The sequence below is a fragment of the Portunus trituberculatus genome, chromosome 47 (genome assembly GCF_017591435.1).
Source record: "Portunus trituberculatus isolate SZX2019 chromosome 47, ASM1759143v1, whole genome shotgun sequence".
In the NCBI taxonomy this organism is placed as follows: domain Eukaryota; kingdom Metazoa; phylum Arthropoda; class Malacostraca; order Decapoda; family Portunidae; genus Portunus; species Portunus trituberculatus.
In genome coordinates this window covers 7822819-7848616 of record NC_059301.1, presented here as the reverse complement: position 1 = coordinate 7848616, position 25798 = coordinate 7822819, and the positions used below count along the sequence as shown (strand labels likewise).

General features: G+C 39.8%; 1 protein-coding gene and 1 long non-coding RNA gene across 7 annotated transcripts in view; one reads left to right on the top strand and one right to left on the bottom strand.

Annotated features, from left to right (window-relative positions):
• Window positions 1–13843: 13843 nt before the first annotated feature.
• Window positions 13844–20698, top strand: LOC123498027. The gene is made up of 3 exons (XR_006672616.1): window positions 13844–14295; window positions 14524–16379; window positions 20622–20698. It is a non-coding gene; the product is annotated as an uncharacterized LOC123498027 (long non-coding RNA).
• The window catches only part of LOC123498025 (phospholipid scramblase 2-like), a 36899-nt gene continuing 30101 nt past the window's right edge, over window positions 19001–25798 (bottom strand). For all 6 annotated transcript variants that reach the window (XM_045245102.1, XM_045245101.1, XM_045245099.1 and 3 more), the window contains one exon: window positions 19001–21315. In XM_045245102.1, coding sequence (XP_045101037.1) covers window positions 21256–21315 — 60 coding nt within the window. In that variant the 3' untranslated portion in view covers window positions 19001–21255. The remainder of the gene's footprint in view (window positions 21316–25798) is intronic.

The window sequence follows — 25798 nt, the reverse complement described above, 5'->3', positions numbered from 1 at the left end:
GGGTGGGGTGGGGTGGGGTTAGGTTAGGTTAGGTTAGGTTGGGGTGGGGTTGGGTTGGGTTGGGTTGGGTTGGTTTGGTTTGGTTTGGTTTGGTTGGGTTGGGTTGAGTTAAACTGGATTAGGTTTGGGTTGGGTTGGGTTGGGTTGGGTTAGGTATGGTAAAATTGGCTTAAGTTTGGTGAAATCAGATTTGGTGAGGTTAAGTTACGCTTGGTGAGGTTACGTTATATAGGAATGGTGAGGTTAGATTGTGTTTGGTGATGATGAGTCAGGTTTTGTGAGGTTAATTTGGGCTTGGTGAAGTTAAGCAAGGGTGAGGTGAGGTGAGGTGAGGTGAGGTGAGGTTAGGTTAGGTCAGGTTGGACAGAACTGGGTTAGGTTTGGTGAAATTCCTTAGGTTTGGTGATATTGGGTTAGATTTGGGTGAGCTGAGTTGGGTTTGGTGAAATTAAGTTATGTTTGATGAGGTTAAGTTATGTTTGGTGAGGTTAGACTATATAGGTTTGGTGAGGTTAAGTTATATAGGTTTGGTTAGATTAAGTTGCGTTTGGTGAGGTTAGATTATATAGGTTAGGTTTAGTGAGGTTGGGTTCATTTTGGTGGTGTGGTTAGGTTAGGTTAGGTTAGGTTAAGTTGGATTTGGTGAAGTCAACTTAGGTTTGCTGAAATTAGCTTAGGTTGTGTTACATTCCCTTCCAAGTCTGTACTGGTTGCATTAATTTCCTGTTGACCTTATTTCTCGTGTGTGTGTGTGTGTGTGTGTGTGTGTGTGTGTGTGTGTGTGTGTGTGTGTGTGTGTGTGTGTGTGTGTGTGTGTGTGTGTGTTAATTATTTTGTTGATGAAAATTAAATACTTATATGAATGACAACAGCAAAAACAAAAACAGAATCCTACACCAACAATGACAACAATAACAACACAATAGTAGTAGTAGTAGTAGTAGTAGTAGTAGTAGTAGTAGTAGTAGTAGTAGTAGTAGTAGTAGTAGTAGTAGTAGTAGTAGTAGTAGTAGTAGTAACAGTAACAGTAATAGTAGTAGTAGTAGTAACAGTAATAGTAGTAGTAGTAACAGAAATAGTAACAGTAATAGTAGTAGTAACTGTTCTATTTTTCTTATCACACTTATCATCCTCATTATCATTCCATTGTTCTTCTCTCCCAGTGATTCCCGTCATGAAGGCCCCTGATCAGGTGACACTCTCCTCACCACTGCAAGCGAGACATGGACACAGATACTCGGCACACCACCAGATGACACAACCCGCCCGGCGCCTGCTAGGGCTTCACTGCCTTAATAGAAGTGTGGGGTCTGTTAACTCCTTCAATACTGGCACGCATTTTTACCACGAGCTTTGGGTGTGATTAGATGATGTTATTTACATTAGCAAGGTTCTCTGGAGGTCAGAAGGTTACTGGTCCTGAGTCTTCACTATTTTAACCCTCCACATGAGTTTCTGAAGCTGTATAAAATCGCCAAATAGTCATAATACTGAACTGGTTAACCCTTCAATACTGGGACGCATTTTTACCGTAAGTTTTGATGTGATTAGACAATTACATTCATATTCACAAGGTTCTATGGAGGTCAGAAGGTTAATGGTTCAGAGTCTTTACTATTTAATCCCCCCCATGAATTTCTGGAGCTGTATAAAATCGCCAAATAGTAAGCAGAAAAAATATGAAGACGTGTCATGATACTGAACCGGTTAAGGGCACGCTGCGGACCCTGCCACTCACAGCAAGGGGAGTGAGGCATCCTGCGACTTAGATTATATCAGTGAGTGTAGCATTATTGGAGATCATCTGAGTAAAGGATCGAATGGTTCAAATATATTAGTGCTTGTAGCTTTTATTTTAATCTAAGGGAATATACAGGAAAGAGTGGTTTAAATATATCAGATTGTGTAGTTTTATTTGAATCTATCTAAGGGTGAACTGGATCGAAGGGTGAAATAGTAGCTTAATTATATTAGAGTTTGTAGTTTTATTTGAATTTATCTAAGGGAATAAAGGATCGAGTAGGTTAAAAATATTAGTGACTGCAGTTTTATTCAAATTTATCCAAGGGAGTAAAAGAGAGTTGGTCAAATATGTTAGAGTTTGTAGTGTTATTGGAACAGATCAAAGGAATGCATCTGTAACTTAACTAATAGCTATTATTTCCATTAACATACCATAACTAACACTAACCACCCATTACCATAACCTAACCTCTCACTTTATGCTGTTCACCCACCATTAACTCTATTAACAAGCCGTGACCAAGCTAACTACCCATACTAATCACCAACACTAGACTAACGCAAGAGTTAACCAGCACCCTCAGTCTTTCATACCTTTCTCTGGTAAACTCTGGAATTCCCTGCCTGTGTCTGTATTTCCAACTTCCTATGACTTGACTTCATTCACGAGGGAGGTTTTAAGACATTTGTCCCTATCTTTGGCGAATTCTATCAGCTCTATAAGGAGACTGGCAACTGAGTGAGTCTTTCTTTATATTGCCCTTGGCCAGTCCTCCTCTCTTACATAAGAAAAAAAAACTAATTCAACTACTATACATTTCAGCGGTGGACAAACGGTGTTTTTGCAGATATCTCCTAAACGAAAAGTTGGATGAGTATGATATTTCAACACACTACCTTGAACATCCGTTCGTAATTTATGGTTAACATACCACAGTGCTATATGTGTTATGTGAGGAGTTTACTCGTGAAAAATAACACAAAGTCATGTTGACGCATTCGAATGAAAGTGTGGCCCCCCCCCACACACCCACCCAAACCATTCCTAACCACTACTACGTCTCCCCGGGTCTCGGAAGTTCTCGCCCTCTTTATCCCTCCTCTCCTCTCCCTAGCTCCTCGCCTCCCTCACTCCTGTGTCCCTCCCTACTTCTCCCACCACTGTATTTATACATTATAATGTTCTGTAAGTGTGTATGTATAGATATGATTATTAACGAGTATGGTACAATTTCATGAAGGCAAGAAGTGGTTCACGTTGATAATTACTGTACAACAGCACGTTTACGTGTAGTATATAGAAGAGCCATGTTTGCAGTCGTTATGGTCAACCATGTGAACATGATGTGCTGGAATTACCTGTGACCTGGACCTTCTACTGTTAGGAAAAGTTGATACTCTTATTGCGTACTGTCTACCTATTGATCATAAAAAGTGGTCCAGTTTATATATAATATTATTTTGTTGTTAGATACGTTGCTTATTATCCAGCTATACGGCCATTAACAGCGGAATTAGCTATTGCTTTCACGGTCGTTTGACCCACTCTGGTTTTCATGTCCACATATACCAGCAATTGTATTAAATAATATTATTAATGGATATGTATGTACATACTGACGTATGTAACTATTATACCTATACGTATGTAATTACAATAGGGAAAAAAAATCAAAGGTGGAAGGCTGATGGTGTGAATAGGGGTGAAGAGGAAGCGGGAAGAGGGTCATGAGATACTGGGGTAGAGAAGGAGTGGTCTGGGGGTTCTTCAGGGTGGTGGTGGTGGAAGGGTTAGACGAGTACCCCACACTCGTCCGATTCTGTATAATACCTTTGATATGATGACTGGATTAGGCGTATTATCACTCGGTAAACTCCTCACATAACACATATAGCACTGTGGTATGTTAACCAGAAATTACGAACGGATGTTCAAGGTAGTGTGTTGAAATATCATACTCATCCAACGATTCGTTTAGGAGATATCTGCAAAAAACACCGTTTGTCCACCGCTGAAATGTATAGTAAACTACTACTCCATTAACTACCAATACACAACTAATGAACTATCCATAACTATCCGCGACTTACTATTCTAAACATCCACAACAACTTTTTGGGGATGGCATTTAGATAACCTTTTTTAATCTTTTGTTTTTAGTCTCTCTCTCTCTCTCTCTCTCTCTCTCTCTCTCTCTCTCTCTCTCTCTCTCTCTCTCTCTCTAACTATTTAACAACTATACTATACGACTAATGCACTCGAAAGCATCAACAATGTCCATAACCAACCTAAGCTAACTCCAAATTAAACCTACCATTAACAAACTTAACACCTACAATGGCTAAACAACACTTCAATATCAACACACACAACCATAACTAACCTAACCCTCAAAATCAACCTTACCACTCAATCACTAACTAAAAAATAACCAGACTCACTACAAATGTCACCAACCCCCAAAATTCTCAGCCTCAGCCACAATAACCACCAAACAGCAGGCTAATACTCCCTCTCTTTAACCCTCGCACCTAAACCACCCTTTGCCTGGTCTTGATCGCTTGCTTGCTGACTTCACTCACTCGCCACTGGACAAGCTCTTTGTTTACCTCTACCTTCACCGTCTCCTGGGCCAGCACTTTTTTGTCACACCTTCACTTTCACCTCCTATGTGTACTGTACCTGCTCTACCTATTCCCTCCCTCCCTCCTTCCCTCACACGGTCACAGGAAGTAATGGTCGTGTTGGTGGTGGTGGTAATGGAGGTCAGTTGCTATATAAGGGCAGTGCATGGTGTGAATGAAAGGATGGAGAGTGCCCTTGTTAGTCTTAGCTTCGTATCCTCAATTTCTCATACACGTCTGGCCATAGGAAGTACTGTAGTGGTCGTGGTGATGGTGGTGGTGATCAGTTGCTATATAAGGGCAGTGCATGGTGTGAATGAAAGGATGGATAGAGTGCCCTTGTTAGTCTTAGCTTCGTATTCTCAGTTTTCCATACATTTCTGTGCTTCACCTCCACTATTTCAAAAGGCTTTATCTAAATTTAAACGAGTTTTTTCATGTTTTTTTATGGTTCTAGAGGCAGATTGACATGATTTCTACATTATCAACCGAAGAAACACTCTAGAAAACCCCGCTAATCATCTCTGTGTGGCCTTGGGAAACAGTGGGGGATGAGAGAGCAATAAGGACCTTAGTCTCTCAATACATCAATGGATAACAAGGACACTTACCCCTTATACTGTAAATATCGTGTGTGTTTTCTTGTCTCGGTGTGTTAATCCTCATCCTTTCTTGTCTGTACATGTCTGTATCTATTTTGTCTTAATGTGTACGTATATAAATCCTTGTTTCGTCTTGTTTTGTCTTGTTTCTATGTCTAAGTCTTGTGTGTGCCTAAGCTTTGTGCCTGCTCATCTTTTGTTGTCTGTGCATGTGTATGTCTTAATCTGTACGTATATAAATCCTTGTTTCGTCTTGTTTCTATGTCTCTATTTTGTCTAAGTCTTGTGTGTGTCTAGGCTTTGTATCTGTGTATAAACATTGATCTCTATCCAGTCTGTTATGTCTGCATCTCTCTGTCTGCGTTTGCCTGTGTCTGTGTGTGTTCAGTGTGTGTGTGTGTGTGTGTGTGTGTGTGTGTGTGTGTGTGTGTGTGTGTGTGTGTGTGTGTGTGTGTGTGTGTGTGTGTGTGTGTGTATAATAATAATAATAATAATCTGTGTATTATAGTCTATTTCGTGTGTGTGTGTGTGTGTGTGTGTGTGTGTGTGTGTGTGTGTGTGTGTGTGTGTGTGTGTGTGTGTGTGTGTAATAATAATAATAATAATAACCGGTGTATTATTGTTTATTTGGTGTGTGTGTGTGTGTGTGTGTGTGTGTGTGTGTGTGTGTGTGTGTGTGTGTGTGTGTGTGTGTGTGTGTGTGTGTGTGTGTGTGTGTGTGTGTGTGTGTGTGTGTGTGTGTGTCTCTGCATTCCTACCTTCCAGTCTCCATTTTCAACCCCCCTCTTCCCCTCTCCCTCCCAACCTCCCCCTCCACCCCTCCCCTCTCTCTGTCTCCACCGTTCACTGCAGTCTGGTCAATAATGTTCACTGCAAAATCCTACCCTCTCCTCTGCATCTCACCCGATAAATCCAATTCTTCAGGAGACAAACCTTACTTTCGTCAGCAAAACAAGCTTCACACAATCGGACAGGGCACGTTCTGGGACACACTGATGCAATTATTGGCCGCCAGTTAGTCAGCAGTTCAGTGTGGGGGTTTGTTTAAGCTGCAGTGCCTCTCCCCCCCCACCGCCCCCGACCCCAGACAGACCTCGCCAGGGTGATTTGCACTTAACAGGCGCGTGCAAGGGGACACCAAACACTTAACGGTACATGGCAGACTCACGCTTCACTCGTTTTTTTTAGTATTTATTTGATGTAAGAGGGGAAAACTGGTTAAGGGCTATATAGTTAAAAAATAAAATAAGGCCCAATTAGTTGCCAGTCCCCGTGCAGGTCTGAGTTAGCCAAAAAAATGGATAATACTCGTAAATGTCTTGATATCTCATAGGAAGATGAAAATACAGAAGCAGGAAGGGAGTTACAGACTTCCACGGATTAACTGTTGGTTTTACACACATGCTCTCCAAAACGGTACTAACGGATATATAAAATGGCATTAATGTCTATATACGAATTAAACGGTACTGAACTCATATAAAAGCAATATCCTTACTAATTTCACAGCATCACTATCTCAATTATCCTCGTCATCAGTAATACCAGAATAAACGGAACTCTAACTCACAAATCTATGTATATATTCCCAAGGGCAACTTCTTCTAGTAACAACACGTGGTTAGGGAAGGTTTGTAAGGAGCTGTGATGATCTTACCATTTAAATGTCTTCCAGTATATTCCACCCTTTGCATATCTTCTTCTGCCTCTCCCCTGCTACCCTAACCTCTCCTAGTCATTTCCAGGTTTTCTTTGTCTTTTTCTCTGTTTATTCTAGTCCATTTCAGCCTCTCCCAGTCAACATAATAAAAATAAAATATAAAAAACTAAAATTAATGAAGCCAGATGAAACAAGAAAAGACGAAAAGAAGAAATAAAAACAAGATGAAGTGTAGAGAAGAAAAAGGTTAACTCCCAACACAGCTGTTAACTACACCCAGGCAAACTGCAGGGTGAGAGAACGCTCCCATTGCTTGTGCGAGAAGGTATCAGTGTTTGGTATCATGGTAATGTGTTGTGTGTGTGTGTGTGTGTGTGTGAGAGAGAGAGAGAGAGAGAGAGAGAGAGAGAGAGAGAGAGAGAGAGAGAGAGAGAGAGAGAGAGAGAGAGAGAGAGAGAGAGAGAGAGAGAGAGAGAGAGAGAGAGAGAGAGAGAGAGAGAGAGAGAGAGAGAGAGAGAGGAACAGACAGACAGACAGACAGACAGACAGAGACAGAGACAGAAACAGGAAGAAAGAGACAGAAACAGAGATAGAGATAGAGAGAGATAGCGAGGTGCAGGTGGTGATAATGCAGGCAGTGAAAGTAGGAACAGTAAGTGACGAATAGCAGCTGCCAGGTGACATGAAGAGCGATACAGCAGCGAACACATGAAACAGCAGTTGTGTCTATCAGTGCTTTAATTGACAGCTGATACCAATACAAGGACGGGGAGTAACGAATGTAATGATGCATAACAAAGCACCTGAACTCAAGTACTGAAGAAGGAACGACTTGGGAGACTATTAGGAAATGGAAGGAATACAGGAAGAAATAGCAACGAGAAATAAAAAGCACTTAGTAATGAGACTAATAAGGAATACATAGCCACTGAAGGACTAACACTGGAGGAAGAGCTAATATGGGTAATAGTGAAGGAAAGAAATATAAGTAGGAATAGTGACAATATTAACGATAAATAAAAAAAAAGCACTTAGTAATGAGAATAATAAAGGAATAGAGGCAACAAAGGACTAATACTGGAGGAGGGACTCATAGTGGTAATAATAAATGATAAGTGATCACTGTATAGCTTTACAATACAAGGAGTAATAACAGTAACGATACATACAGACACTTACAGATGACCAACCTTGCAGTGACCAAAAGGAAGAAAAAAGAGATTACTACACAAACTTCCAATACAAGTAGGAACAGTATTAGTAACAGTAACGAGTCATAACACACACACACACACACACACACACACACACACACACACACACACACACACACACACACACCATCATTACCATCATCAATTTCCTTCCTTTTTTCACTATTATTATTTTCCTTCATAAGTTTCCCTTTCTATTTTTTCGCTATTTTTATTTCCCTTCAGCAATTTCCCCTTCAATTTTTTTCCCTAACTTTATTCCCTTTGTAACCACCACCACCACCACCACCACCACCATCACCACCACCACCACCACCACCACCACCTCCACCACAACACCAAAGCGAGCAGGTGGTCATGCCTCCCCCCTCCTCCCTCCTCCCTTTCCCCCTCAAGCCAGTCACACAGGTCAAGGTGAAGTAATGACCCCCATCTCCTCCCCCCATCCCCTTCTCTACCTCAACACTCTCCCTCTTACTCTCTCTAAAGGCCAACCTCTCTCTCTCTCTCTCTCTCTCTCTCTCTCTCTCTCTCTCTCTCTCTCTCTGTGTGTGTGTGTGTGTGTGTGTGTGTGTGTGTGTGTGTGTGTGTGTGTCATTAAATTACCTTTATCTCCAAATTTATGAGTATAGTTTGCACACAAGTCTTTCTCTGCAGTGGAGAGAGAGAGAGAGAGAGAGAGAGAGAGAGAGAGAGAGAGAGAGAGAGAGAGAGAGAGAGAGAGAGAGAGAGAGAGATACCAGCCAGCCAGCCAAAGCCAACTACCCAACGACCTGTCTGTCTGTCTATGTGTCTGCCTGTCTGTCTATCCTCACTGCACCACCACCACCACCATCACCACCACCACCACCAGTCTTGCAATGAGTTACAATTTACATCTTATAATGGAGACCTTCTTCATTACAGATGCCTAAACAACAACGACGACGAAGACAACAGCAGCGGCAGCAATAATAGTACTTTTCTATTTACTGGAGGAGGACGAGGAGGACGAGGAGGAGGAGGAGGAGGAGGAGGAGGAGGAGGAGGACGAGGGGGAGGAGGAGGAGGAGGGGAACGGAGACGGGGACGAAGACGAGGGGGATCGGAGAACAGCAGCAGCAACACCACCAAGATCAACAAGAAGAACGAGAACAAGAACAAGAACAAGAACAAGAAGAAGAAGAAGAAGAAGAAGAAGAAGAAGATCAACAAGAACAAGAATTACAGTAGTAGTACCACAAGAAGCAGCAGCAGCAGCAGTAGCAGTAGTAGTAGCAGCAGCAGTAAAGTTCCTATATAACACCTAACAAAATCACTACTATCGACCCATAAACATATCTAACAATCTTTCTATAACCTCTCCACTCAATGTACTGACCACCTCATCACTTCACTCCACTCTGTCCCCTACCATCTTATTTCACCATCCCCACCCCCACCCCTTACCACCTTATTTAACTACTAATATTCGTAAAACTCCCCAGCCCCTCCTCTTGCCCGTCCCACCCCCACACACACACACTTTCTCACGTCTACCTGCAACACCCATCAACTAATTACTACTTCTCTTACCTTTCCACCCAGGCTGTTAATGTGCTATGTCCCCTCTTACTTCATTACCTGCTGTCCTTTTATGCGCTCTCTCTCTCTCTCTCTCTCTCTCTCTCTCTCTCTCTCGGTAAGGTGTGTTATTGCAATATTAACCCACACTGGTTCCTTGTTTTATATAAGCTAACATACAAATGCCTTCCTTGTTCTGTTCCACATTCTCTCTCTCTCTCTCTCTCTCTCGTAGTAGTAGTAGTAGTAGTAATGGTGGTGGTGGTGGTGGTGGTGGTATTATTGCCATTATATTAACCAATGCACACTGACTGACTGCATTCCGTTGAGTCAGTAGTCAGTCAGTCACCAACCTCTTCCTCTCCTGACTTTAAAGTGGTGGTATTGATCCCTCTGACTCACTCCTCCTCCTCCTCCTCCTCCTCTTTCTCCCCCATCCTCCCTCCCTCCTCTTAGTCTAACTCCATTTCTCTTCTCTGTGTCCTCTTTCTAGTTCCTTCTCCAGTGTCTAGACATCCTTTCCTTCCTCTTGCCTTCCTCCTCCAAGTCCTCTTCCCTTTCCTCTCCTCCTCTTCTTTATCCTATCCTTCATCTCCCACGAGTCACCTTAAAGATCTTACTCCTCCTCTTACTTCCTCTTCTTTCCTCTCATGGCAATAAATCCTCTTCTTCCTCTTCCTCCTCCTTTTTACTACTACTACTACTACTACTACTACTACTACTACTACCTATGATAAGCTTTCCTTCCTACCTTCATTCAATTTCCCTTTCACATCCAACCTAACCGTCCTTCTCTTCTCTCTTCCTCCTCCTCCTCCTCTTCTTCTTTTTCCTCCGCCTCCTCCTCCTACCTTCCTTCCTCTCCCTCCTCACAGCGACCGTTTCCTGCCATCACCTCTCCTCCCCCCAAACCTCTCCCCTCTCCCTCCCTATTCCTCCCCCTTCCCTTCTACCGACAAACACGTGGTAGTCTCTCTCTCTCTCTCTCTCTCTCTCTCTCTCTCTCTCTCTCTCTCTCTCTCTCTCTCCTGCATATCTGAATTATTTAAGGAATGCTGATGCTAATCTAGAGAGAGAGAGAGAGAGAGAGAGAGAGAGAGAGAGAGAGAGAGAGAGAGAGAGAGAGAGAGAGAGAGAGAGAGAGAGAGAACGTGACTCAAGCTAGACCATAAAGCTAAAAAAAGAGAGAGAGAGAGAGAGAGAGAGAGAGAGAGAGAGAGAGAGAGAGAGAGAGAGAGAGAGAGAGAGAGAGAATAGAAAGGAAAGAACGAGACATGACTCAGACTGCACCAGAGAGAGAGAGAGAGAGAGAGAGAGAGAGAGAGAGAGAGAGAGAGAGAGAGAGAGAGAGAGAGAGAGAGAGAGAGAGAGAGAGAGAGAGAGAGAGACTCATACCCAGGTAAGTGACGCCCAGCTGGAACAAACGTACCCCGGTCCAGGTGAGATAATTACTGCCCAGGTGTGTGTGAGAGAGAGAGAGAGAGAGAGAGAGAGAGAGAGAGAGAGAGAGAGAGAGAGAGAGAGAGAGAGAGAGAGAGAGAGAGAGAGAATGGGGGGGGGGAGAAACAATGGCTGACCTTCACAAGCAGCCGTGCCCAGGTGAACCGATTCGAGCCGCCAGTGAACCGTGAGAGGCACCGGTGAACTAATTAGGTGAACCAGGTGAACTGAAGGCAGTTGTTAGGAAGGTGGGGTTAATTAAGGTAAGAGAGGTGAGGTGGTCATTGCCGTGTGTGTGTGTGTGTGTGTGTGTGTGTGTGTTCACGGTGGTGGTAGTAGTAGTAGTAGTGGTGGTGGTGGTGATAATAGGAAGGATAAATAACAAGAAAAAGGATTAATGACTTAATACTGAAAGAAAACTACAAAATACAACGCTACAACAAAATAATCCAAATAATAATAATAATAATAATAATAATAACAATGACAAGCGCTACCTCTCTCTCTCTCTCTCTCTCTCTCAAGACACTTGTTTGGGTAATGCATAGGACTGAAGGAGACGAGGCTTAAGAAAGGATAAAAATGCTGAGGAAGGATAAGGATAATGGATAAAAGATTTGGGTCACCGGTACACACACACACACACACACACACACACACACACACACACACACACACACACACACCTGGCCTTCAAACCTTACGATGGTATTTCACGGTCCAAACAAGCGGGGGGGGAGGGGGGAGCACGTACAGACCACCTTTAACCTAGCCTAAATTGTAATTATAACCCCCTCTCTCTCTCTCTCAGTTTTTCCGTGTTAATGTGGAGGAGGTAATTTTTTTTCTCTCTCTCTCTGAAACAAAGCAAATGCACACGGATTTTTGGCGCCTCGTACCAAAAAAAAACGTTTCTTTATTACCATTGTCATTTATCTCCCACCCTCTTTTCTTCTCCCTACTCCCTCCCTCCCTCCCTCCTCCTCCCTCCTCCTCCTCCTCCTCGTAAAACCTCTTAACGCGCTTTCATCTTTAAAATGAAACAAAAATACATCTTCGAACAATGATCTGCTTTCTTGAGAGAGAGAGAGAGAGAGAGAGAGAGAGAGAGAGAGAGAGAGAGAGAGAGAGAGAGAGAGAGAATTATATATTCTAGAGCCTTACCTGGATAAATTATGCATATATATATTGACATGTCTTCCAGTTCTTTTGTCTCCAGAGTGTAATCCTTACCGCCATTATTACTTACTGTCTATCCTTAATTAAAAAGTAAATAAATAAAATGAATTGAAACGAAAAAGACCCAAATTCAGAAAAAACAGACGAAAAAACCATAAAAAGGAATGTAGGAAATTTACAAAAACAATAAATAAATAAATAAGTAAAAATAAATGCAAATATGATAGAAATTTTAGTCTTTCATAATTATAACGGCCAGTAATATTAGCTTTGAGTTTGCTGCTCTCATTACGCCTCACCTTCATGAGTACTTAGGCTTCCTTTACATTACAATCACTAATATCTAACAACCGGTGCCTTCCCCCCTCACCCCCCCTCCTTCCCTCCCCCTCTGGAAAAGAAAAAAAAAAAGTATCCTCCATTGCTCAGCTGATAGGCCTACCACGTGCCGCCAGACAGCACAACTGGCCTTCATTTCAGTCAAGGCACTCAATAAAACCTTAATCTCAGTCACAATGTCCGGCTTACCTGCTGCTGATCCGCTGTTCATCCCCAATGCCGATGAAGGTGTGGGTGGACGTCATGGTGAACCTCTCTCCCTCACTCCCTTACTTGCACTGTTGATTTCCCCGCCAAAACTGGATATATATAGGGCTTGAGGGAAGGGTTGTTAGTTACTTACATATTTTTAAGATGAAGCACAAAAAGAGCCATGTTTCATTGTTGAATTTCGTTGTATAATGCTTTTAACAGTTATTAGAAATAATTCTGGTATTATACGAAATTGTAGTTGTCGTGATAAAAACTAACAAATATATACGTCCTGGTATCTGCTCAGCCATCTTTGTACTGTATTCGCTTTCTCCGTTTTCTTTGAAGCCTTTAAGTATTTACAAAAAACAGTAATGGGTTTACTAATATAAAGTGAAGACATTTACCTATCTCTCTCTCTCTCTCTCTCTCTCTCTCTCTCCACTAGCACGACCTCAGATTGTTTCCTTCCAGTACTATTCTACTTGTCCAACTCCCCACCACCACGCCCACTCAGTGATTGACATCATACTATAGCAACTCCCTCATTCGAGTCCCTCCCGAAGGAACCATTCTGCTTTTCCTTATTCATTGTCATTGTAGCTACCTTTCCTATTCTAATCGGTAACCATTATTAGCTGCTACGATTTCTTCCTCATACTATTATCTCAGTCACTTTATTTTATTATGATCTACTTTTCAATATTCTCTGTGCTTCTCCCAATCCAGGCAATAAATATTTTTTACATGCACGTGGCTTCACTCTTCACACACCCTTGTCACCGCTTTCATTGCAATTTCATCTGTGCAATCTACTTACTATTCCCTCCTGCGCATTCTTTCAAATGCCTGTTTCTCTTGGGAAAAGTCTATTATTTTATTCTAGTTCCTGAATAACATGTCCATTAACATCTACGCATATTATTATAATTAGTGTTTTTAATGTGCAATTCCATGAATACGTACTCTCAGTACCATCTTCCCCACACTAACCAGTCATTTCAGACTTTTCTCTGTTGCTACAGCCTTTCAGTCTTCCTAATCACAAAGCTAATCCAAGGAATTTAACTGAACTGTTTAGGTTACAACTTACAGGCATCAAGCCATCAAGTGACAATGTGGCACTGATGTTTTGGTGAATGAGCGATCTGTAACTTGGATGACAGAACAGAACATTAATCAAGTTGCCAAGGAAGTCATCTAGACATACAACCTTAAAAAACTTTATTTGGCAAATGTCTCATAGTAATAAAAAAATATATATAAGCTCTAATTTTTTTAAATAATTTCTACACTTGTTGTCCATGTCTTATAATCATAGTCCATTTATTGGTCTGTCTAAATCTGATGCTTGCTCCTAAAAACTCTTCCAGTGATGGCTGTTATTGCTCTTCAAGTCAGCAGCCAAACACATCACCAGAGGACAGCCAGAAAAGATGTTGGGATGATTGCAACCACAGCAAGTCTAGACAACATGGATCAAGCTGTGATTATATTAACTTACTGGCTGGTTGGGCTGAGATACCTTCATGTCCCCCGAACCAAAGGCAACCATTTGCACGGTAGCCATTGCCACACCCAGGCCCACCAAAAGCAAACAACAAAGTATTTATTCCACCATCTCATGTAATGCTCAGAGGTGCCTACACAACCTCAGAATTTGTCACACTGGAACATTTCAGGAACATACTTTATCCCTTCCAAACAAGACTACACTGCATCCTCATTACCACCAAGAGAACAGGAAGGATGGATGATGGTGAGCAAGACATTCACAACAACAGTGTCAGGTTAAATGCAGATAATCAATATGAAGATGTCATGTGGTAGTACTGAGAATATCAACTCTTGCTTCAGGGGGAAACATGCCAAAGAATGACAGTGCAGCCAACATATACTATTGGCCATCTGACATTTTTTACATTCTATTGCCTAGTCATTTATTCTTCCACAAACTATCATGTTCATGCATTTGTTTGTCTTTCAGTCATCCCTTTGGAACTAAACACCAAATCACCGCCAAGCTTCACTGTCACTGGTACAAATCAAAGGTGAACAGTACACACATCAATATAATAATTCAAAGACACTTTATTGTGTTACATATTAATGAGAAATGACGATGACACGACATACACTTGAAAAATGTTAAACAAATTATAATAAAAATTACAAACAAGATAAAAAGCCCTAATGGCTCAGTGAATTACAAAACAAATTACATAAACAAGGCTTATACCACCTTGATGCTTATATTAAACAAGGAAATCGGGTGATGGGGACCACAGACCTGCTGGACAAGTGAACTCAGATATTTTGGAGCAATAAATCTACCTCTGGCACCTTGTCACACTTCCACATTTTTGTTCAATTTCCCCAAATATCCTGCCTGCCTGAGGTCACCATTCTCGTCACTGGCTGTATGGTGACCTGCCCTGGCTGAAACACTGGGGTAGCATCACACATGGTGATATACTCCAATACTTGAGAACTTTGGGTTACTAACTGATTTCCCAGGATAATAACTGATGTTGCTGCAGTATATAAAATATACATAATGACAAGTGTGGCGTTGACAGCGGAACCATCCATTCTAAAAATAATAGTAAAATGTTGTATGTAATTAACTGGTGGGTTAACATTATTAGTGATGCCATTAAGGGATCACATCACATTCTCTCAGCCTTTACATCAAAACACTACAAACATACAGTAAAGGTAATCAAAACAAACTGATACATTAGTGCAGCCATTGCAATCCACAACCTCTGCATGCACCAAGGATGGTCTTCTGTGAGAACATTATCACAAGTATGACAACATCCCCTTATAAACTTCCTATACTGTCTTTCCAGAGCACCCAGTCTGCAGCCCTGACATGTGGAGCGTCTGCACAGGTGAGGTAGTGAAGCTGTGCCTCAGCTCGTCAGGTAAAGACATCAGTTATCTAGATAGGCAAAAGGTGACCTGCAACTGTGTAACATTAAGATAACTTATGCAATGGTAATATAAATGAGCTATTGATTTTACATATATAGGTTATATTTTTCTTTTACTCTATACCATATTCAATAAGCTAATATGTTGCTCTACAACTATATTTGATAAAAATAAGAAAATATATAAGTATACTACTGTACTATTATAAATGTGTATATATCTTTTTTTAATATTTCATGCAGAGATAATATATTTTTCCAATAGTCAATACTATACATACAGAATACAGCATATCCTAAGCACCATTACTTTTCATAATAATGAGAATTTTTCCGGAGAATTACATAAAATAAAAAGACATTACTGTGCAATGGAAAATACATATTTCCATAATTTGAATGTACTCACTACTGTACTACTTGAAAATAAAATTATGTACATTGCCATCACATCAAAACAAAACACATACATGGAAATTTGCAAGTACAAGATCATAAACCAGACCATTAACTTCTCACTACAGTTTGCCCCAGTCACTAGTCCACAGCTGTTGTGACACCCTCCAATGTCAACACCAAGGAGTAACGTGACAGTCAGGATGGAACAGTCATTGCATTACAATGCTATAAATAACAACAATTACAGTCTCTTATCTTCCTCTTTAAGCTGGTCTACCTGATCCTTTACTGTTCACTGAATGACCACATACATGATATATGTTCCTGAAATTTATTTATGGTGCCTCAGTCCCAGACACTTTCCCTGCAGTTATCTCAGTGCCAAAGTCTATTAAAGACAAAGAAAGAAAAAATAAAAGGATTTTGGTTTGAGAGAGAGAGAGAGAGAGAGAGAGAGAGAGAGAGAGAGAGAGAGAGAGAGAGAGAGAGAGAGAGAGAGAGAGAGGTGGGGGGACACTCAAGCTAATCATTTTCCCTCAGCCACCCAGTATGCTGTTCTAAGAGTCATTGCTCCTCGCAAGACTCTCTGTGTGCACTTGAGCCTTGAGCCAAAATGTATACACACATTCATATTTTGTACACGTGGAGTAACAAGGCATGGACGTACGTACGTGTAGGGTGACTTTGCCAAAAAGACACCCTATAATATACCTACTGGAAGCCAGGTCATCTGCTCTACCAGAATGCACTTTACTATTGTGCTCTGGGATTTAAATTAAATATTGGACAACTATGCAATTATTACTACATATCTCATATAAAACTGCTTTTTTTGGGGGGATGGGACTACTAATAATTTCAAGGCTAATATAGAGATAATAGCTCAAAATTAAACCCTTCACAAACAATCAAACCTGCACTGCACATCACTTTGCTGCAGGGGTGTGACTGGTAAACAGTGTATACACTTATGCATTCTTTTGTTTAATTGTGCTATGGGAAGCTACTATATGACTCTCTACACTACACTTTATCCTCAGCAGAACCAGGACTGTCCATAGGGAAACAGTTAAGCGTGTCTTAGCTGTATTCCTGCTTAACTTTGTCGTCTACAGGGTCTACAAAATGTTGAATGAAAACACAGATATCTAAAAATAAAATAGATTATCAATCACATGAAGATCAGTGGAACATATAACATTACAAAAATAAATCCATTCACACAAGTTTTACAAGAACACTAAGTTCCATACATTGATTTAAAGGATTCATGCAAGTGTCATGGTCTTTTTTTACTAAACTTAATGTAAAACTGTGCAAACATCTTTTTTCAGCAATGTCCTGTCCATTAAAATCACAAAATAAATTCTATTTATGTTACAAATTTAGACATAACAGCAAGAATTAGCCAAGTAAAAACTTGAAACTTCTGTTTGTGGTTGCCATTATACTCAGTTGTTTAGAATACCTTACCATGTTGCACATCAATCTATGAAGAGCATATTTGTATGTATTTGTAAGAGTCTACAACACACAAGTAATATGAGGTACATACACATGGAAATACACAGACATATAAAGGATTAGTGGCTTACTCATATCCAAGACAAGAGAGAAAGATGAGAAATACAAAACTGTCTGGATTACCTGTACAACAATTCCTTCTTGGTAACTATCATAGTGGTAGGGACTGGTGGAAGTACTCCTCTCACTATTTTCAACAGTAAAACAGAATCAGGTTTATACATTAAGGCTGTTGACCAGCAAGTTGGGGCTCTCCCTCTGTTCTTCATTCTGTTTTGTAGTATGTGTTTACAGATCAAGAGTTGATGTTTTCTGCTGTGGTATATATAACCTTACCAATGAAAGATGTCTTCCATATCACCATGAAACTGAAAAATAGCAATAATCAAATACCCCCAAAAATATACAGTTGTGTTAATTAAGGCTGGACTGTGACTTTGTTAGGCTTTGAAATATCACAAGAAGAGGAAGATCCCACCAGCTCTTTACTGTCTGCACTGAATGGGTGGTTATCACTCCGGGGCAAGGAGGTGATACACTACTACAGTGTAAGAATATAGGCAGTCTAACTATTGCATGTTTTCTAAAATCAATTGTTAAATCATAAAGAAATTGTAAATGTGAGGGCAAGCTTTATGGTATGTTATGGACAAACATTGCCAATAGTGATAAGACAAATAAATATCATGTCTTGGTCATTGCAATTCAGCACCTTAACTTCTTCAGTGATGCTAAGCCAACCTTTTCCTTACAACCATAATTCATTTGGCTTTGTAAAGAAAATATTACATGTACTTCATCTGTGCATTCTGTGCCATCATTTCTTTCAAGTTTACATATAAACCACAAGTAGCTTCTAGATTTCCTTGTACAATGAAAAGTATTCCCTCTATTTGAGTCTGGTGTTCTTGTCTTCCTAAGCACATTTCCAACACATTGTTAAAGAAACTTTATGTATACTTATCTCAGCAATGAATGACCTTGACAGCAAAGCAATGGCTAACAGGTTAATGACATATGTAACACTGGCAAAGCTAATGCATTATGGATATTGATCATATGGCACTAATATTCAAAGATGCATTCTAAAGAAAAGCTTGATAATTAAGCAAAAACAATTGGCCATTAATTCTGAACAAAAGGGAATGATACTTTCCTGAGCTACTGACTAAATTATACACTTGTTAAGTGGGATACTGAAGAAGTTATACTGTATCTCTTAAACATTGCAAAATAATACTGACATATTTGGTAGATAGTGTCCCATGTGTTAAGTACATAAGCTACAATACTGCTGTGAAACCATTTGACATTCCTCTACACCTCACATTTCTATTCTGTCTCATCCACTACATGTCACACTTCCCTGTTGCCTATTTACCTACTGGCATATTACAGGATTCGAGCGGGGCTCATAGTGACCTGTCTCCATATCTATATTTATTCAATTTTTCCTTAAATTTGTCTACACTTTTTGTTGCTACAATCTCTTCACTCAATTCATTCCAGGTGTGTGTGTGTGTGTGTGTGTGTGTGTGTATTTACCTAATTGTAAATGTGTGTGTGTGTGTGTGTGTGTGTGTGTATTTACCTAATTGTAAATTGTGTGTGTGTGTGTGTGTGTGTGTGTGTGTGTGTGTGTGTGTGTGTGTGTGTGTGTGTGTGTGTGTGTGTGTGTGTGTGTGTGTGTGTGTGTGTGTGTGTGTATTAAATGCATGAAGTTTGAAGCTAACACTTATTACAGTAATGATACAAGTTCCTAACATGCAAAAAATAAATACAAAGTTCCTCAATAGCTGGTTCTCTTGACCACGTTAAGCAGACAACAAGGACAAGCTTCCAACATCTCCACCCTGATAACATGTAGCTTCTCATGCCCTGCACCTCAACACTTAGCTATTACTTACTGGTGTATGTAAAACAACTGGCCAGTGTTGCTTTTTCTATTCAAGAGGCTTTATAGTAACTAAGTACTCTTTTTAAACTACTGATAACAAAATGTCATTACAAAAAAATAAAGGAATCTCTATATTCAACAATTACATTCTTCCCAAGGCCATAAAATTCATACTTGCCATTTACATTGCACAAAATTATTGTCCATTTTTTCTATATGAAAGATTTCAAGAGATTATACTCTATGCCTTTTCAAAAATTACTTAAGTACCTTAATCACAGCAATATCTAATTATGCACCCAGAACATTACACAGCAAAAGATCTGAAGTGCTTCCTACAGTATGGTGCCATGCTAAGGAAGGCATCTTTGTGCACTGACAGTCTTTGTGTCTGAGTGATCAAACTTAAATCCTTTGTATCATATCATCTAACAGATAAAAAGACAAGTGGCCACAAGCTACACATCTGAGGTGATCATGAATGAATGAGTAATCCAAAGCAATTCTATAATGCTAAACAATAAAATATTCTTTTCTTTTTTATGCAATTATTTTATTGAAATACTATTAAGATTATGCTTGGAAAACGGTCATCTATTCTGACAGAATCGGATAAACCATAAAAGTACTTGGTAAGAGAAACAAATTGTCTATAAAACATACTTTAAATCTTTTGTGCCTTCATTGGGAATTAAATAGGAAGATTATGAAATACTGGGAAGTCTCCATTCATTAGTTGTCTGTGGCTCAATCAAAGTTGAAGATAGTTTTGAACGAAGAAAGCAATAAAGAGAGAGAGTACTGTTTTACCTGATCTTATACTCTCATACAAGTTTTCATAAACTACAACCTGCAATAAGAATACATATGCACAGAATACGTCACTAATGACTGACTTCCACTAACACTAAGAAGTTTATGGTCAGCTCATGTACAGAGGCACTTTGTGAGCTTGTGTTTGCATTTACAGTTTCTTTTTCTTTCCTTCATTACATTTTGAAAGGCCAGACCAAGCTCACAATAGTTGGCCTGAGTAGGTATTTTGGCTGGTTTCACTCTACATAAGAAAGGTATATGATGGGAAATACTGGTAGAGACTCATTATTGACAAAGGATCCTGAGAAATTTTCAGATAAATCCCACAACAACAATGAAAACTGAGTTAAGGAAGGAGTGTTGCAAAGGCTGACTGGGATAAGCCTTCATGTAATGCTCAGGTAACAGGCTTTGCAGGCTTTGCTTCATTTGAATATCTAATCAGACACCTTAGGTCTTAGGGAGTTTTGGGAAGGAAGGAAGGAAGGAAGGAAGGAAGGAAGGAAGGAGAGAGAGAGAGAGAGAGAGAGAGAGAGAGAGAGAGAGAGAGAGAGAGAGAGAGAGAGAGAGAGAGAGAGAGAGAGAGAGAGAGAGAGAGAGAGAGAGAGAGAGAGAGAGAGAGAGAGAGAGAGAGAGAGAGAGAATATTATGGCCTAGTTTTTTGAGTGATGTGGACAAATTATTATGACATAATTTTCAGAGGTCACATTCAAGAGATCACTTCAGAAAAAAAAATCAGACAATGTTGTTCCATGAATGCAGTTTGGAATCACAATCTGTCATGAGATATTCCTCAAAACATGATTACAACTTTATAACTCAAATTAAACACACTACTAGTATACATGAAGGACAGAGTATCAATTATACACAATAAAAAAGAAACCACAAGAAAGTAAGAAGACAAAATAAAATGTGGATCAGTGACATGCATTTCCTGAATCACTGTCACCATGCAAAACTCTGCGCCATAATGGATGCTCTCTTGGCACAAACTAACAGCAGCCAAAGCATATGTGATCCCAGGGAGGTTGTGATTCCTTGATGGCACCTAATATAGAATCCTTACAATCCTGTTCTCATACTTGGAGCATCCATCTTGTTACCCATGCCGTGGTGATTCTCACGTGTCCTGCATTCTGGCTTAGAACATCCCAACGCTGTCATTCTCCTTGTTGCCCTGCTTCTCAAAGAACATGAAGTCCTGCAAAATAAAGATTCAGTCAAAGCATTGTCAGTGACAGTATGAAACACATGTAATCTATTACTATTCTAAAATTACATGTTTCTTGTAAAGATGAGTATGTAAACGATCAAACAACACAAACTCCGGCAAAACAAAGGTAGGCTCATTCAAGGCATTATCATTGATGATAACAAGGGAAATGAAAATTGCAATTGAGAACTGTATTGCTTTGACATGAAAGTTGAGACAATATCAAAACATGATTGAGGTTATACTACAAGGAGGAAATACTACTTAGATATAAGGATTAACTCAGATACATGGGCTGCTGAACAAGTGTGTGCATCAATAGAACTATATCATATAAATTAATTATATATATATATATATATATATATATATATATATATATATATATATATATATATATATATATATATATATATATATATATATATATATATATATATATATATATATATATATATATATATATATATATATATATATAATATATATATATATATATATTTATATAGTTGTAGTATATAACAGGGCCTGGGCTTTACATATATATATATATATCCATATCTACACTTATCAAATTTTTCTTTAAAACTCTGCAGTAGTTGTAGTGCAGGGCCTGGGCTTTACACTCGTGTGGCCCCGTCTCCATATCTACACTTATCAAATTTTTCTTTAAAACTCTGCAGTAAGTGCGTGTGTGCGCGCACGTGCGTATGTAATTCATCTCGGTCGCCTGCTGGTCACCCACTCGATCTTCGGGTAGGACTGAGACCACAACACACTCCACACCCTGGGAAAGCGAGGCCACAACCCCTCGAGTTACATCCCGTACCTATTTACTGCTAGGTGAACAGAGGCCACACATTAAGGGGCTTGCCCATTTGCCTCGCCGCTCCCGGGACTTGAACCCGGCCCTCTCGATTGTGAGTCGAGCATGCTAACCACTACACTACGCAGTGTGTGTGTGTGTAATTCACTGTAATTCACTGTTTGATCTGCTGCAGTCTCTGACGAGACAGCCAGACGTTATCCTACGGAACGAGATCAGAGCTCATTATTTCCGATCTTGGGATAGGTCTGAGACCAGGCACACACCACACACCGGGACAACAAGGTCACAACTCCTCGATTTACATCCCATACCTACTCACTGCTAGGTGAACAGGGGCTACACGTGAAAGGAGACACACCCAAATATCTCCATCCGGCCGGGGAATCGAACCGCGGTCCTCTGGCTTGTGAAGCCAGCGCTCTAACCACTGAGCTACCGGGCATGTTTCCTGGGCCTGTTTCCCGCAGAGATATATTGAGACGTGGAACAGTTTAAATGAAGAAGTAGTGTCTGCAACAAGTGTGCATACTTTTAAAGTAAGATTGGATATGTGTAGATATGGAGACGGGGTCACACGAGCATAAAGCCCAAGCCCTGTAAAACTACAACTAGGTAAATATTAGGTAAACACACACACACACACACACACACACACACACACACACACACACACACACACACACACACACACAATAACAATAGTAGAATTAAATAAATAAATACTGTAAATAAATAAATAGATAAATGAATAGATAAAATAAAATAAAGAAATAAGAATGGAAATAAAAATGTGTGAAAGAAAGTCTGCATAAACCATGGACCACACAATAAATGGATGAAAAATTACTTGAAGGGGAGAGAAATAGTTAAAGATATGAAGTCCAAGTGGAGAACAGTAGACAGCGGAGTGCCACAGGGGTCAGTATTGGTGCCAATACTTTTCTCGTATACATAAATGACATGCCAGAGGGAGTGAACAGCTACATAAATCTGTGTGGACGATGCGAAACTGTGCAGAGTCATTAAACAAAAAGAGGATTGTGAAATACTGCAGGAAGACTTAAACAAGATCTGGAAATGGAGTAAAAAATGGGAAATGGAATTCAATGTGGACAAAAGCCATGTCATGGAAATGGGAAAAAGTGAAAGACGACCTGTGGGAATCTATAAGATGGGAGATTGAGTAGAACTAGAAAAAGGAAAAAAGGAAAAGGACTTGGGAGTGACAGTCAACCGGTAAGCCATATTGATAGAATTTTCAGAGAGACGTATAATTTGCTAAGGAATATTGGATTAGCATTTCACTATATGGACAAAGAAAAGATGAAGAAATTGATAGGTACTAAAATAAGACCTGTGGTGCAGGAGTGACAGTAGAAGCACGGTTATTCTCCTCACCATAGCTTTCTCTCTAACAGCTTTCCCAGTCACAGTTTTCCCCAGACAGACTGATAGACAGACAGACAGACAGACAGACAAGCAGGCAGGCAGGCAGGCAGGCAGGCAGGCAGGGCAGGCAGAAAGAAAGAAAGAAAGAAAGAAAGAAAGAAAGAAAGAAAGAAAGAAAGAAAGAAAGCAAGAAAGAAAGCAAGAAAGAAAGAAAGAAAGAAAGAAAGAAAGACAGACAGACAGACAGACAGACAGACAGACAGACAGACAGACAGACAGACAGACAGACAGACAGACAGATTCCCATGTAGATATTCTCCTCCTGAGTAGATTTGAGGGGAACAGATTCTGATGCAGACTTAGTGGCTGAGAGCACTGCAGTCAGTGGTTAAGGTTAGGTAAGGTTTGGTTCCTGGTCAAATAAATAAGGAGGTTGGAAAATGCATTAAAGGAAATTACATCCAAGAGAGGAAAACATTGATGAGTATGTCACAAGGAAAAATATCTGATGGGGAAAAGGTCCTAGAGGAAAAAATGTTCAGATAAGAAAGGATCCTACACTCAGAGAGAGAAGTTGCACAAACCAAATTGCTATAAAAGAAACAAAAAATGAATAAATAAAGAATAATGACAAAATGAATAAATCAATCAATGTAAATGTATTGATAAAATTGTGTGGTACAGGAAACATTACAACATGTCACCCTATTACTAATTTGCTCACTCTCTTGGGATCTATAACTTATGGGAAAAAATTTATTTGATATATGTCCTTTTTTAATAACTGTCCAAGGATCTGCAGCAGATTAAGGGTGCATGCCAGGGTACCACCATATATATTTTATATAGTCTTCTATAAGATGTAATTTTGAGAAAGTATGCAGAAGAAAATAAGACACCAGAAGCAAAAAACTGCAATGTTTAAACCAAAGGTTATCTGAGGAGTGTTCACCATGGGAGAGTGATAAGTGCACAACTTTCATGTGAAGCACACACAAACCACAAAGAACTTATTGCATGATCTTTACCTCAATCCCTTAATCATCCAATAAGAAATAAGAGTTACTTGAGTTTAATGGGAACACATGCCATAAACAGAAGTTGGCCAGATAAGATCTTACAAAAATTCCAATTAAAAGTCTCTTTCCAAAAAGTTCAAACAGGCCCATGTCAAACCATGCACTCTGCATCCTCTATGGTACATGCATAAGGAGCAGACAGAGTAGCAGGTTTAGCTGCTTCTGCACCAAAAGTGTTTTGATGAGAGGTGTCCTAGGTAAAAGCATTTCCAGCTTAAAGATGGAGAACAGGTGGAGAGCATCTCCACTTCAATATCAAAGGCATCCATTTTTCTGTTTGGCAGCAACAAGGGAACAACTATGTATACTATAACAATTGGGAAAGGGTTTTCATCACTGTCTAAGAATTAATACATTGCATTGTAATTTCTTTCATCAGGTGAGCCGATAATGAATTGATTCATGTTTGATTTGATTGTCAATACTATAATATATTCTTGGACTTTGTAACACTTCCTTAAACTATACAACTTGTCCCCCACATACTTAACACATCTACAAAGTGTGTTGGTTCTATCAATCCATCCCACTGAATCACTATACCAACTTTTGTTACATTAAACAATATTTAATGTGAAAAAAATAATATAAACATGTGTATTTGTAATTAACCTGTGAATTGTTGATTGCAAAAGGGGTACTTCCAGATATTTTCTGCTTTAATGCATCATAACCAAATCTCAAGGATTATTGAAGTAAATGTTGAGAAAAACAGGTGCTTTAAATAAAAGCTACAAAATATGGTAGCCTCTTTTGATGCCATTATTGGTGCAAGTTTCAAAAATTGGCAGCTCCAGCCCAAGCCATGGCTGGTGAGTGGTAAGTGCACAGCTGCTGTGGTGACTCATGCCATGGAAATGTTAAGAATCATACCCTAAGGCAAGGATTAGTTGTCATCAGTTGTCTCAAAATATAAAAATTCCTGAAAATTGAGTTGTAATTAGAAAACAATGGAAGTATACTACTTGATACACATTGGAAATTCATTCATCTGTTCCCAACACAAACACAATTACTACACCAGTGTAGAAAACCTAATACAGTACATACATACAAGCATACCATACATGCATACAGCTGTTACTCCAATGCAAACTCAGAGCTCATTATTAATGCAGGTTCACACGTGCCAATTTGCAGCTGGAAATGCTAGCCCCTAGAAGTATTGACAGAA